Here is a 16,344-nt window from a genome sequence, read left to right as displayed (position 1 = left end):
TAGTAGAAGCCAATCCAACAGATTTCATGGGTAAAATTATTCATTTCATAAGCACTGATAGATGAATACAACTAAATTTCATAACTTGATTTTTGACAGCTAATGGCTGTTGCAGTGTCTCCCCAAGTGCGCTATCTGCCAGGCTTGGGATCCTGCATGAATCCTAGTATGCTGCATGACATACACTCACCATGTCATAACTCCATGCTGGGGAGCTAAATATGTCAGCACAAATCTTTACCCAGCTACGTGCCTGTTCTTTTTAATGGAAGAGAGGCTGGGACTGTGGGCAAGGTGAAAACAACAGTGCTGTCCATGAGGGTCTGAGTCTAAATAACGATAGGACATCATGTCCAGGGCTCACTACAGAACAACTGTCCTGCAATTAATCAGCAGATACATTCCATTTCTGGAAATTCAGTTACTGGAGTTATTTTGAGGGCCAGCACAATACTTTATATGCATCATTAAATAGGGATTGCGGGGTATGCCTGACATTTCTGCATGACAGCAAACAAATACATCAACATATGACATGGAGCCAAAGCTGAACATATCTAAGAGTGATAAATTGATGTTCTGTTATCTTCTCTACTTTATTCCAGAGAATTACAGAATGGGAAAAGGCTATGTTTCTAGCACAGGTTCCAAGGATTTCTTATTTATCACCAGTTCCTCACCCAAAGTAGAATAAAGGCAGAGAGAGGACACAGGAAGACAGCCAAAGAAATATTAGCTGTGGGAAGAACAGGGTTGGCAGGGGCCAGGGGTGCAGCTGAGCATATTTCACGTAAGTTTGCCTGTACACCTGAAACTCCAGGAGATTAATAAACAGAAGTTTATTTGTATGTGGTTTGCTTAGGGATTGTTCATAATCAGCATGAGGTTTGACACTGGGATAATTTCAGATTGAATTTAATATCATGTGTTTGTCAGCCTGTTTAGGGAGCTTACACATCAATGGATTAGAACTCTCATAGGCCTTGGTTTCATAAGGTTATGTTTCAAAATAACTTAAACACACTAACTTGTTAAAGAACATACCATAAATATAAAGTTATGCTTAGCTGATTTGCATTATAAAGCTCACCATTGCTTTTACAAAGGATAACACTGAAAATTTTAATGCCTAATGTTTAATTTGCTCAGTGTATGCACACAATGCCTTTCTGTAAGACACTAGAAGAAAGAATACATCAATTCTGTTTGATCTATGTTTTGGGATTCATAGGCTTAGAAATGTGTGCTATTTTACCATGCACTGGTTGTGTAAATTCAGATTTAAGAACACAGCTGATTATTTTTCATCTGTATCAGCTCCAGGGTCACTTGACATTTGACAGATGAGATGTTTGGAGGATCAAGATAATATCACTGCAAGAATTAGTCTTGTTGATTCTTTACCCTTAACAATCTTCTTGTGCATTCATCTTGACGAAAATACAAAACATTTACCCATTTTGCTTTGTTTATGATCTGCTGTAACAATATATGGTTTTATTATTTATTTAATATATTTCTTTGGGATGGCTAAGCAATTTTCTGTTTATTTATTAAGTATTACGTGATTCATTAAAAACATCTACATCCATTAACTCTCAAAACACGTTTTAAATAGTGTAACAACATCACAGTATTATATTTTATGCCTATTGCTCTCCATAATCAATTTTTTAATGCATAAATTGGCTTTACGTGCTACATTTGAATAAAAGATACATGTTAATGACTCAAGTCAGTAATTAAAATCAATTTTAAGCTTCAGTAGGTTCATATTTATTAACCAATATTCTAGTTAATATATGAACCAGCAGATGTATCATTTGGGTTTTCATATTAGGTTACCTCAGCCCAACAGCGCACCTGCAAGTCTAAGAGTATTCTCCAAATTCTTAACTAGCACAGTGGTAAAAGCTACATGTCTGCAATAAGATGAATCAAGGGTAATTTGCTACTCATCGTTCTATACTGGCTCTCCTTCATTAACAAGCAGAGCAAGAACCACGAGTATAACAAACTGAGTCCATATGGGAGAAGTAGGAAGAGAGAGTATGCTGGGTGTATGCAATTAATAGAAGTGTCTTAGTAAGTGCTAATCTAAGTAAATACACTTATGAGATTTTTAAAATCAGGTGGTTTTTTTTGTGTTTTTTTTTAGCTTGGTGCAACTAAGTGCAATTCACATCATATATCTGTACTGAAAGTAAATATAGAAATAATTTTACTTTGGATATACTGTAAAAAGTATTTCAGCTTTAATGGAGAAAATTCTTTTGCATATTGAATGGTATATTTTTGGAAATGTCAGCATTAGAAAAGATTCTGTCATCTTTATTAATAACAGTAGGCACTATCAATGTGAATGTGGAATTACTCAGAAAGGAGCTGTAGTAGAATTATATTATTTCATTCCATCCTTAAGAAATGGCCCAGTTTGCTTGACATTGCATCTGGAGAGAGTAGTTTGCACATTTCTACTTGTGTAATCCACAGTTAATTTCTTTGCATTAGAGAATTAGATATTTTTCTGCATTAATTATAAAATAAATAAATATATTAATAAAATAGAGAGTGTATTTATAGAAACGCGTAGGTTGCTCCGCAAGTAATGCCTCCTCTTTAGTTCCATGGAAACTAGAACAGATACAAAGAGCACAGTAATACTATTTGATAGAGAACATTTGCAGCTACAAAACTCCATTTTTCAACATAGTCACCATTGTTATGCATTTTCAACAGCAATGAACAAGAGCATGCATGTTGTGCTCGTCAGTATCTGCACCACCCACCATCTCACCATGCTCACATCCACTGTTTGGTCCCCATAAATGTTCACCAAGCATCAATGAGTGTCAGTGGATGCCATTTTTTCCACATGGAGGGATTCAGTGCCACACCTTTCCTTCATTTGTACTTCCATGTCATCTGCCATTCTGTAAGACTGCCCCTCTGTTGCTGTTTGTCACACAGCAAAAAAATGGAATGGAATATTGGTGGGAAGGTTCAACCTCTACTGCCATACTACCAATATCCATCTCCAACATCATGGGCCAACATAATAAAATCGGAAGCACTACCTTTGGATTAGCCCATGTATAATACATTAATACATCTACATATATTTTAGTATGTCACATATATTATGCAGAACAATGAAGATCACAATGTTTCTGCCAAATCTCAGTTCTGGTCAACTGGAAATCATTCCCTATACTACTAGTGAATTCTGGGGTTTCTATATCCTAACAAGTATCTTTGTGAAAGTAATAATATAAACCTAATATTTTTGCTAGGTTTTTTTTTTTTTTAACTTGGTTAAAAAAAAAGCAATAGCAATTACTAAATGCCAAGTACACACTGTGAAAAAGCCATATAACTGATATTTGTTACTATTTTTCCATTGCGCTAGTCTATGTAGAAATAGTTTGTTCACTGTATCTTGTTTCATAGTATAATATTTGTGACAAATTTAAAGTAGCACATTTTTGTTGACTTAGATAAGGGTTTCTGAAGAAAATGTACTGAAGTGTACCCAATAATCTGGGAAAAATCCTAACAGAATTTTTTTCATAATGGTAACTGCACAGCTGCTTTAATTGGTTTATATTCTGTCTACAAAGAGTTGCCCCTATATCACAGAAATAAGTGGTACTTGCCATAGATCACACACAAAAGCACAAAGCGATAATGCTTTATTTGGTTCAGAACTCATAATGAAGGAGAGTGATAAAGCCTATCACCTTATTACCAGCCAAAAAATGTTAGTGTATTATTACATTTATAGAATCAAAAAGACTGCTGATCCACACACCAGTTCAGAAAGAGCCAGGGCTTAGCGATGGCTTCAGTGCAGGAGGCCCTGTGGCCAGCTGAGTACCTCAGCTGTGAGTGCCACCAGACCAGAGAATCCTGGTCACAAGCAGAAATGCCCTCATAGACACATTGATAAAAAACACTGACATCTGGAATCTGTCAGTAGGTATTGCGAGTACAAACCAGCATCAGTGAAGGATCACAAGTATGGTTAACATTCTCAGTTAAATTTATCAATCTTCCCAATTCAGAACATCTTCAAACTTTTTGGCATGTTGTCATTCATTATTTGCATTTGAGTGATATAATAGCAGCTTGAAAATGCTAGCAGCCATACCAGCAGGGTCACAAAAGGCAGTGCTTACATCAAGATTTTATGAATTAAATAATTAAGACGTACAAGAAGCAGCAGAATCAAGATGTTTTAGCTTTTTTTTTTTGACAAAACTTGAATCATGGAAGGTAAAGTCGTAAGCTATAAAGCATAACCAAGGGCTGGATCTCACTGTATGACTGTATGATCTTCCATTTTTCCTATAAGGGGAAGATCTCCTTGACTTTTTAAGCCAACCATCTTTGATAATGTTCCTCTGATCAGTTTGAAAATTGTTGCTTTAATCTGGACGTAAATTTTCTTGCAGCATTAGCCAGCACATGCTGGCTTTCTAGTAATGGTAGGACAGCACTTCTTGGCCATTAAGGAGCACAAGTATATAGATCCTCTTTCATTTTCTCTTTTATTAAGCTCCATATCACACAAACATACCATATCTATTTTCATTAGGCCTACCGCTGTCTAATGAACAAGGGTTGACAAGAATAATTTCATCTTCATGAACAATTTTCTATAGTAATGAAATCTAAACAGACATATTAATACAAGGTCAGTAATTTCAGAAAGGAAGGAATTTATGATGTAAAAATGTTGAAAGTATCTATTAGTCATAACTCTTACAGTATTTTTCTTTGAATAAAGTATTATTTTTCTTGACATGTCAGGATACATTTTGGCTCGATTGTGTAAATTTTCTGTAAAGCTCACTACCTAAAGAACAAGAAAATATACTGGGATGCAAACAAATATAACATAAACCTAGTTGAGGTTGTCAGTCAGATGCAAACGCTAATTTTAAAAGTGAATTTTCAAAATGCTACAAAAGCCCAATTTATAAATTTGTCTGATTCATTTAAGTAGCTGAATGGGAAGAATTTTAAAAAATCTTGTGCATTTCTCCTCTCCCAGTGGGAGGCTGTTCATGCTGAAGTTTTCATTCCCCACTTTACAAAATTATTTCTACAATCTGAAGAGAATTTTTTCCTTACCTTTTGTTCTTTCTTTGTGTGGCTAATGTTTTTTACAATGATGCACTGTCCACGGTCATTTCAACTCCTACCTGCTGTAAAAAAAGCTCTAAACATTTTGTGCTTTACAGTATAACTACAGTGCCGGATGAAAAAACTCAAAAAATTCAGCACTGACATCATCTTCAGGGAGATTATTTTTTAACTCTTGTTTTAAAACGCTCCTTATGGATTTATGATAAGTTTGGTTTATTACGTCAGAATATGCACCTACAATAGTCTGGAGCTTTTTTTATTAATTTCATGTTAAACAAGGATAACATTTGCTTCTCAGAATACATATATATACATATATGTTTATTTTCCTTAACACTTGGTTTACCTTTCCATAAAGCAACTACTTTAATTAGGCAAGTTACAAAGGAAGGAAAGTTGCACAGAAGCAGATTTTTATAAAGTCTGTTTTTCAGTAATTTCTAAATCAGATGTGCCAGATAATGAGCTTTTACTCAAGACCAACCCTTCTAAAACCTCTCATCAGCCTTGCACAAAAAACAAGGTCCTCAGCAGCTTTAATGATTCTGTTCCTTGGGAAATAGCCTGGAGATCCGTCGGTGTCATGGTTTTGTGATTTTCGGTTATTGGTATTCCACATCATAACATCATGTAGTGGATATACCTGGTTCTCAGAAGAGAAGGACTACTACAGTCCCCGCGGTACTTTGCTCCTCTGTTACCGTTTTCCAGCCGGAGGGAAAAGATAAAAGCTTGCAGTATAAAAACTTGCAGATCACGAGACCTCAGCCCTTTTTCCGCCGTCTCTCGTCTTGGCAGCACCTCGCTCTCCGGCCGTCTTATCGTCGGTAGTAGAGTAAGGCCTACCTTGATTTTGGGACATTCTCTCTCTCTGTATTGGATTTATCAGCTTAAATTGTAATTATATTGTATTATAGTGTGTTGTTTTGCATTCCGATATCTTATTTAGTAAATTAGTTTGTTTCTCCTCAGATTGTTGCCGCTGTTCTTTGCTCTCAGGGCCATCTCCTTACCCTTTCTTCCCTTTTCCCTTTTCATGGGGTGTGAACCCGTGGATCCCCCGTCCCCTTCGTCACGGAACCAGGCCGAACGCCCGTAAACCATTGACAGTGGGAAAGAGAGGAGTTAAGCTGTTAGAAGAGAAATCTTACTTGTCCCCTTTCTGATTGGTGATTGCAACAGAATAAATTTTCTGGAATAAAAGGACAGACTGGAATCCATTAGAGCTATATGGCCCGGAAGCATGGAGAAGAGCAGATTAAACAAAGTTACTGCTTTAGCTAATATTTGTGATTTTAAAAAAAGAAAAGGACAACTTTTAAAAAGCAGTACAAAATTGCTGCCATGCAATTAGAGCTCTGCATTTTACTGTGTGGATATGTATTGCAGATCTTGAGATTCTTGTTAAAGAGTCATGTCATAATGGAAAATAAAATCCACTGTTTTAGTTTATTTATTTCACTCTGAATTCTTGAAACTGCCATTCAATTAGCATTATTAACTAATCTGAATTATTTGAACTGTGGTTTCAAAGAGAATTTACCAAATAAAATGGTCTTGATTTGTGAGACCAAAATTTGATGAAAGATTTAAATTCCATTGCTAAAAGGAAGCTCATAACTAATGAGATTTTAGATGAAATCATACCATAAATTCCAACAATACCTGCAACCAAAATGAAGTTTCAGGTTTGGTTAGAATGAATGAACAAATTATTTTTTTTAGTTTTACATTATTTGCTGGAAATATTTTAATGTTTGCTGAGAAAAATTAATTGCTATCTGCCTTCTGAAATTTCATTTCCCTTCTTTAATCTTTAATGGTATATGAAATTTCCTCTATTAGACAAAAGTTTGTGACATACTTTGAACTGTTGTTGCCTTTTAAAAGAATGTTTAGAATGCGGTTAAGACACACCCACGCTCTCTCCCTCTGGTTTTTGGTGTTTTTTTCTGGAAGGACTTTGGTGGTCTAATTATTTGGCCTTCTCACTAGTATATGCTTCCTCACTATTAGTTACTCAAAGAGGAGGCAAACTGTTTGGGTTCTTCCTTTGACTGACATAAAAAAACTGAGCCTATCAGGATTTGTGGGTAGTCTTGTAAATCGTGTCACTGTCTGTATGGAGTTTAACCTCTTAAAACCTTAAGTGAGTTCATACCAATATACTTCGTGTTTTATGGTATATTGCTACCCATAATGCCAGAGAGAACACTTCCATTGCAATGGTGTTTTGTAAAAACAGAAGCTACTGGCCAGGAGAAGCAGCTTCACATTGCCACTCTCTCAATCTCCTCCATTTGTGGAAATAATTAAAAATATTTCCATCTTTATGACACTGTGAGAAAGTGAGTGGATGACTAAATAGTTGTGTATTATTTATTAGTATGTACATTTTTATAGGGAAAAAGAAGTCTTATGAGGGCTTATATGGCAGACATCAGAACGGTATCTGCCAAAATTGCCAAAGGTGGTGGTGCACTGTATCACAGTTGTAGGTACAGAGATCAAATAGGTCTTGTTGCAATACAATCAAGCTGCTAATTCAGAGGTACCTTTGCATAGCTCTGTGTGCCTGTAGAGCACAGCTGGTGCTGGGCTGGTACTTCTGCTTTGCACAGCGAGCACCTCTGATGCAGTTGCTTTCCTACAGCCCTGTGACTGCCAGCACTGCTGTGTGTTATCTAAAGCACTCAGTGTCCTGGCACACGCAAGGGCTCCTCCATCAGCCTGCCAACAGTGACAGAACGATGTAATGTAGAAGTGATTTCTTTGATGCAAAATATGCTTAATTAAGACAAAAGGTAGGCAGTGGAAGTGGATTTGAAATGCCAGAGACCTAACACAGACCTGGCTTGCCTCAAGCCTCGAGGTGGGCCAGCCTGGGCCCCCACCGCTTGCTCTGGCTGCTCAGCCACTGTTCTCACAGCAGACCTTCTTCAGGCTGTCTCAGTGCCCAGCTGGCTCATCTGGCAATTGCCCCAGGCTTTCCTGTCACTCTTGTAACAGATGAGTCCATTTTGATCTTCAGTCCCTCCAATGTGGCTAGCAGGGTCAGCGCTGGAGCTCCCATGATACCTTCCTGGCAGCAAGATCCCCTTCTATGCTTAACAGAATACTGTTGGGCTCAGTCATGGTTTTGCCTTTCCTGCCTGACAGAGCAGGTAATGCAACGTAACCAAATGCACAGAAACACAGGCAATGCTCCCATAAATGAGTGTTGGGGTTTCCCCAGGAATGTATCTTTTAGGCATGATTGAAAATAGGATTTTCAGTTGGAATATATTTGAGGCTTAGAAATTGCTAGTCTTCTAGCCGTAAGAAATTCAAAAATATTAATAATGTTTTTACTTATAAGAAGAGCTTAACTGCTCATTCAGATCTGTAAAGGGAGATATCCAGTCAAATCTTTTTGTGCCAGTTAGTGTAATTCTACACATCACATTATAATGCGATTATAATTATAATGGCAAATAACGTGATAGGGATACTTTTCTACGTAGTACGTCTGTACAGGCTTCAAACCAAATATGATCTTTTAGAGCAGTGGAGGTGTAATTCTGAAAATATAACAAACTGTGCCCTTACAGCAGAGATTGCATTTCTGTGACTTGGATGCCACTGTTCCTAGTCTTGCATCACATATAAATCTGAGTTGAAGTGCAAAGTTTTGAATGTCACTTCCTGGACGCTTACTCATGCTGCTTCTGATATTCTGCTGATACTCTCAGACTAAGAAGATGTAGGCACAAATGTCTTACAGTACTGCAGCCAAATCTGTCACACCTCAACTGGCAGAGTCATTAAAATTGCAGCAAAATCTGAAACTATCCAGTGAGTTTCTAATGAAATATTGAAAGTCTCCTTTGAACAGGATTATTAAAAGATGTCTTTTTCCTGAAGAAATATAATTAAAATTAATATTTTGACATGTCTGAGGTTTTTCTGTAAGTCCTGTATCTACAGGTACAATCTAGAGTAGGCATTCAGATGACCCCCACTGAATGAGTTGCGTCCTTCCTAAAAACTACCCTGAGAAACACATAAATTGTCTCTGTTTAGTTTTAAATGCCCTTTCCCCCCCATGAAAAATTCTCTTTTTCAAAATGGCTAGTTTTTATTATGGTTCACAAAAGGATCCATTTGTTTTTCATTGAAAAGATTTTGCAGGTGTGCATTCTATGCAGTGTTTTTCCTCCACCAAAAACTGAAAGAAATAGAGTGTATTGTTACTACAAGACCTTGATGATACGAATGGCTGATTATCATTATAATTCTTTTCAGGAATTATATATAAAATTCCAAGAAAATTTGCATGCATTTCTAGCTCTATAAATTAATAAAATCTTAATAATGACAAATTCTGTCATTATTACATCATAGTACAATTAAATAATTTAAATCAGTTAGCCTCATTTAAGTGTCTCTGAACTGTCTAGCCAGTGGCTTCTGAAAGGTTGTGTTCTGATTAACACAAATTAGAAAGTTAACTTGAAAAGAGTGCATTTATGCATATGAATCAGGATTTAAATTTCCATTTAGGGAGAAGCAAACCACAGAGGTCTCTAAGCATCCTTTATTACGTGTGCTGCACTCAATTATGATAATCCACATAAAATTACCATTGATTAAACTTTCACACAAGGTTTATCCCTGTAAAAATTGAAGCAGAACTGAAGTCAGAAGATGGACTGGGAGGCTGAATTATGTTCTCAATAGACTGAAATATGATGTTGAATATTTTTTAAATATGGACTGTTATAATAATGTAGGAGGACATCCAAGTAGGCAATTTCCCTATTCACTGAAAAACTTAAATGTACAATATAGTCAAAAGTAGTTTGGCATACCATTCATGCACAAAGGAACACCTTTTTGATTGCACTAAATTAAAAAAAAAAAAAAAAAAAAAACCAAAATATTTTGGATCTGTCAGCTGTCACAAAGTCAAAGAAATAGGTATCAGCAAATTTCATTGGATAGGACAGATTTTTTCAGTGTTGAAAGATCAAAGATGCAAGTTCAGTAGTTTAAGGTAGGGGAAGTATACAAAAAAAAGTTTTTCAAAACTTAAAATTATTGTCTTCCTTAAATTCTTACATTCTTTAAGTGATCTAAATTCTTATTGATTGCATGAAACTGTCTTACACAATATACATGTGCTTAAAGCCTCTTTTATCCACAAAAATTATTTTTAACTAGTTCTAATGCTACTAAAGTGAATGATAAATTAAATAAATTAGAAGAAGAAAAATCAAAATAATTAAGTCAAAAGTATTTCTTATTTTAAATATCAGAAAGAATCCTACAAAAATAAATGCTTTTGATGTTTTAGCCTTACGTGATTATTAGTTAATTTAAATATATTTATTTCTCTTCATGCTGTAGGCATCTGTTCAATGGAAAACAAATTTAAAGCAAGATGATTACAGCAGTTGTCTTTCCATCCTTCACTGGCAGATGGCTTTAAATACAATTTAAATTGCAAAAACGTGGAAAAAAGTCAATATAGAATTTGGTTGTGCAACTATTTAAAAAAAATTGAATGGGACTTTATTTAGCTTATGTAGGGGCCTTATAAATTTGAAAACATGTATTTATTTATTCATCTGTACTGTTATACGCACTGTGAGAGGGAAAATATTCATTGATGAGTAAACTGAAATAATTTTCTCCTCTGCATCTGAGGAGTGAGAAGGACCAGGTTCGTGTGTACTACCATAGCACGGGCATGGTTTTTATTTCATAATATGATTTTTTTCTGGAATTTCTTCAGTCCTTTGATGGAATTACTTTTTCTAACGTTTAGCCATCATAATGGAAGCATCTAATTTCTTAAATAAATTTCTTAAATAATCATCTGTTTTCAGCCAAGATAAAAGATATGCATGTCATTTATCCAATCTCTTTTAGACATAGAAGGTCTTTCTGGTGATCTTTCTCTCTCCAGCTTTTACAGAAGAGATCAGATAACCACTTCAATATCAGCATTCAGCACATTGGCTTTTCCATTATCCTGGTCTGTGCAAGCCAGATAAGTTCAAGATTTTCAGCTCAGCTATTGTAATTGTGCCTTTAGTCAATGGATAATAGCGAATGCCAAAGGGTTAATCTTAGCTCTGTGCTGGGGTCACAGGCCAGGATTTCAAGCAAAAATTGTTATGGGTAGGAAAAGTACCCATGACATTCTTGTAATTTACAGAATACAATACAGCTTCTCCCTAAAGATGTCAGAACACAGCCTAACAGCAAGGGCTCTGTTTTATCTGGTCCCTAACTGGTGATTTAGAAAACAAATACAATGATTTGAGGACAAAAAATGTCATATTTCCGTATTTTAAGAGGTATTACTCACACTTGAATCCAAGGTTGATGATATAGTTCTGAATAATTACTCAACAGTGGTATTTATGCACATTTATTTTTTTAAATGTTTATTTAATTTTAGCAAATATGACTCCATCCTCTAGAGTATTACCATTATTTTTTTTCCAAAAGAAAAGTTAGCATGAAATCCACTAAGAATTACATCAAGAATTATTGCCTTGCAAGCATTAATTCGTAAGCGCTTGGAAAACTGTCTATGAACATGTTCTGTAATGGAGAGGTTAAGCTGGATATTATAAACATAAAAGCATAAATATAAGGATTAGGTATGTGCTTACATTACTCAGAAGCAGTACTACTGAGTTTTATTTTATCCATTCAGGAAACAGAACAGTACAGAGAGAAATCAGCTTATTTTCCAGAAACTGTGTGAGATTTTTGATACCATTTACATACCAATAAATAAAGCAGTATCTTTAACATAAAAAATGACTTACAAATGTGCTAAAATAGTCAATGAATACCACACTTAAAACTTCTATTTACATCTTTTTCTTAACAAAAATACTTAAAATGTATGTTGCAGTTGCTAACTGGTGGAAAGTTGAAAAAAACTAACACTCAATTTTACATCACTTGTGTTTCATTCATATTTTTTGTCCCTGTACTCCTGTAATGCCATGTTGGTATCCATTGTTTTCTATACAAAAGAATGAGTCTTATCCTTGAGGTTTTAGGAAACTGATGGCCAAGAATTCTTCCATGGTTCAAGGTGGAAATTAAAAATAAAAAAATAACTGGGTACCAAGTAAAGATTGAAGATAAAAGAAGACTTAACATATCTACTGTCATTTATTGGTTCCATTGTACCTTAATTGTCCTTAATCATTAGTAATAAGTTTGTTTGTTTTTTAAACCTCCCTGAATGTGTCAGCCTAATGCTGCAGCTGCTACAAATGGCCAATTTGGTATCATAATGTCACAAGATTTAACAGATTGCCTGCTCAGAGGTTTTTGGTTTGCTTATACATATTGACCATTTACTTTCCGTCTCTTGCAGATTGTAGCTTTGCGTGAGCAAAATGCACACATTCAAAGGAAAATTGCAGCTGGTGAAGGGCCTGCTGAATCAGAGCATATTGAAGGAATGGAGCCAGGGCAAAAGGTTCATGAAAAGGTATAAAATATTAGTTTTCATTGGAGTACACAATCAGTATTAAAACTAATCCAATATAGTATTTTTTAATGTGAATATTTTATGAGACTTTCATTTACAGTATTGTCTGGCCACTGAAACAAATGTTGAACATCAGGCTTCTTCAACTGAAAAGCAAATGCAAATGGGCAAGTCCTAGCTCTCCGGTAGGATATTGAGTCAAATCTCCAAGTCATAATAAACTTTTATTGGATTTTCTTGCAAAATACCACAATTAAGGACAGTATATTCCACTGAGTGGTCCTATCTATGTCGTAGACAGAAGAGCATGGTGTACTTGCACATAAATATGAAAGGACATATGTGTAAAAACTGCTGCCAAAATAGTCCATAAGGGAATGAAAAAGAGACCGAGACCTACAAAAGGTAATAGAGAAAAGCGAAGAGCATTTTATATAGCATTCTTTCAATACAAACTAGCTGAATGTTATTTAGGCTAAGTATTTAAGTCTGAAAGGCAAAAACAAGATAGAGAGTATCTGATTTAGAAATGCTGAGTGTTAGTTTTCCAGATGGATAAAACCAACCTGTATATCTTCTCTTGATTCAAAAATATTAAATTAAAAAGCAAGCATAACATAACACTTCGCAGTCAGATGAAATGAGTAAAGTTGCTGCTTGGATCTCTAACCATGAAATATTTAAAAAGAAACTAATGGTAAAATAGAAGTAGTGAGAATCATTAACTGGGAATATTTATTGCTTCAGAAAAACAGAGGAAAAAGAGTGAATGGCTTTTAGTTATGATTTTAAGAAATCCAAACTTAAGATATCTGCTCAAGGAAAATATTTACAATAATCTGATGTTGAAATCCCTATTTAAAACCAAATTAAACAACTTCTTGGATCTAGATTTTGTGCCTAGAACAGGCTGCAGATTGCACTGTGAGTTGTTTCACTGGCAGGTTTGTTGCCAGATCATTGAACAAGTGAGATCACACATGTTCTCTAATGGGACCTTGACAAGGTATGTTATTAAAATTTCTGTTTTATGACAGTAAAGCTTCTAAGCTATATCACTTAGGCAAGAGAAGTTTGAAAGCTAGCAAGTGCAGAAACCTACAAGGAGACAAATTCCACAAAAAGAAAAGCTTTAAAGGATTCTGAGTCATTGGTTAAGAAAAAAATTACAAAGATCATCTACTATAGGAATTAAGATGCAACCATTTCTATTATCAGATATTGTCCTATCTAGATCTGTGACCACTGGGCAAAACCTGCTGCCAACCAGATGGAAGGAGGCTAGGCAGGTGCAAAGCTCTGCAGTGGCACAGAAAGCGAAGAAGGAGCTCACAACCAGGAAGCAAGACTGTGCTCCTCGATGCTAATGATTTCCAGCTTAAAACAACCACATCAGCAACTGACAAAACTGACAATTGATGAGCACACTTGACAGTGAGAGTGGGGTATATTGGTTGCACCTGATATACCTCTGGGTGCAAGGTGTTAATAAAGGATTATCAACATTCGTCTATTATCTCAGGTTATGCCAAGTGAACTCTGGGATAATGTTTCAGGAGCTAATGGTCGAAACTAGGCTATATCTCACATAAAAGTAGGTGACTGTCTTGGAGAATTTAGTGAGAAAGTGCTCAACGAAAAGTTCAACAAAGAAAAAGAACTTAAAGAAAAAAAAAGCCTGTAGATGTCTTTGACCAGAATTCTGAAGTTAGAAGAATATGAATTTTTATAATTTCACATTCAAATTATACATACCAGCCACCAACATAAGATGTTGCCAGCTTAACTCATAACCCATTACACACCCATTTACATGTGATTTTAAGTCAGTATGATTCATTCTTTCTAAGCAGTATGAAAGTCCTTGTAAGTGTACAGAGTAATGAGTTATTTGAGAAATCCTTAGTCTCTACTTTCATTTGCCATTTTGAATTAGCAGTCACTTTCCTCTATCTCCAATCAACAGTCATGGTCAGGTTGGGAGAAGGAAATGCTTTTGCCCTAAATTGCTTTTAGTTTGAAGAATAATTTGTCAAGATAACCAAATATAAGAGTTTCCTTTCTAAAGTCATAATTGTTGAGAAGTGGTGTGCTTGGGAGCACATAGCTAATGATTTACGATGTAATCTTAGATGAAAGAGGCAAGTTATACTTGCATGGAATGTGGTGTTTCTAGTAGTCATAGAGTTCTGTACTTAACGATATGTACTGTACACGAAATTAGCCTGGGTAATGGTATTGTTCTCTTATACGCTTGGTTGCATAGAGCTTGTATCCCTGGAAGCAAGTATGCTATATAAGTTGGCATGTTGCTACAATAAAGTTGGAAGCTGCTATTCACACTCATACTGAGTTGTCTGTGTTTCCCCACGCAAGGAGGGCAACCCCTTGGGAAAACTTGGGGCGTTTCCCAACAATAATTACTACACTTAAAGACAAGTTGGTGTACGTGAACTTGTGATTGAATTTCATGCACCATCTACCATACGTAACTGGAATACCACAGTGTGTTCTCATTTCTTGCTATAAACTAAGTCCCTTTAACGTGGTGCTTGCTGGATGCTAAGTATCCTTTTTTTTTTTCTTTTGAATTTATTCCTTGCTCATATTTATTTCTACTTCTATGTAAGCCATGAAAATTGAGTTCTTGAATAAAATGGCATATTTTCAGAAATACTCATATGTATTTGGGAAGAATTGAAGTTAGTTTGGAAAATATTTCATTTTCCGATGTTTGTATACCTTATATATATTAACCATTATAGTATATCCTGCTCTTATAATGGTGTGTTTCCTCTGTGTTCCAAAATTTATTACCTTTTTCTGGACCTTATAGGAGAATATTCCAGACCAAGTTCCACACTGCACTTTTTAATTCAAATATATAAGAAATAATTACTATAATTCTTCTGAAATTGATGGATTTTTATCAGGGATGAATTTGCCTGAGGAATGACTTCTTATCTTCATGGACACCCTGTATGCATAGGAGGGTTCCTGTTTGACAAAGCACTTTAGGCAGATTTTGTTACACCAAAGACTTGAAAGCTAAGCATTTAAGTGCAGTGTAAATTGGGGTTTTCATTGGAAATGCGCTATTTTAAAACTTAATTGCTGACATTCGTAACCACAGCTATTAAACCTGGACACAATTCAAAACCAATCTGTCTCTACTTTATGATTTTATATATATTTCTTCCTAGCCATGACACTATCATATTGCAATAATTAAATCAACTGCCTGTAGCTTATAAATACTAAAATCTGTTAAAATATTGACAGTGGTTATAGACATTGCATCCAGTAGGAATAAAAGGTATTCTGCCAAAGCAAAGTCAGAGTAGCCTAAAGTGTTAAGGGGGTTTGCAAATCAAATAAAAACTAAAGGAAATAGTATTTTAAAAGTAGGTGGTTTCTTTCAGAGCAGTCATCAGAATCTGTTTCATTTTTGGACTAGACTATTTTTGGATTTTCTGATCACTTTGGTCAGTAGAAAACTGCAGAAGAAAACTTTCAGTTAAAACTTACTAATTTACTTCATGTGTACTCCTTTGCTCTTTCATTTTAATTGGCAGCATATTTGAGCAGCAGGGAATGGAATGACGGTAGGACACAGGCAGCCTTCATCAGAAGCAGCGGTTTAAAGAGGACATAGTATGGGTTCAACACTGTCTGACAAAGGGACGTTC

General features: G+C 35.4%; 1 protein-coding gene across 23 annotated transcripts in view; it reads left to right on the top strand.

The window, feature by feature from the left end:
* PPFIA2 (PTPRF interacting protein alpha 2) overlaps window positions 1–16,344 on the top strand; it is a 209,645-nt gene that overhangs the window by 119,031 nt on the left and 74,270 nt on the right. For all 23 annotated transcript variants that reach the window (XR_002434677.1, XR_002434679.1, XR_002434678.1 and 20 more), the window contains one exon: window positions 12,539–12,655. Coding sequence is in view for 20 of the 23 variants with exons in the window: in XM_021385290.1 (XP_021240965.1) it covers window positions 12,539–12,655 (117 nt within the window). In the remaining 3 variants the exon portion in view is untranslated. The remainder of the gene's footprint in view (window positions 1–12,538; window positions 12,656–16,344) is intronic.

The sequence above is a fragment of the Numida meleagris genome, chromosome 1 (assembly GCF_002078875.1).
Source record: "Numida meleagris isolate 19003 breed g44 Domestic line chromosome 1, NumMel1.0, whole genome shotgun sequence".
Taxonomy (NCBI): Eukaryota; Metazoa; Chordata; class Aves; order Galliformes; family Numididae; genus Numida; species Numida meleagris.
The sequence above is the reverse complement of the archived record's forward strand: the minus strand, read 5'-3'. Positions and strand labels throughout refer to the sequence as shown.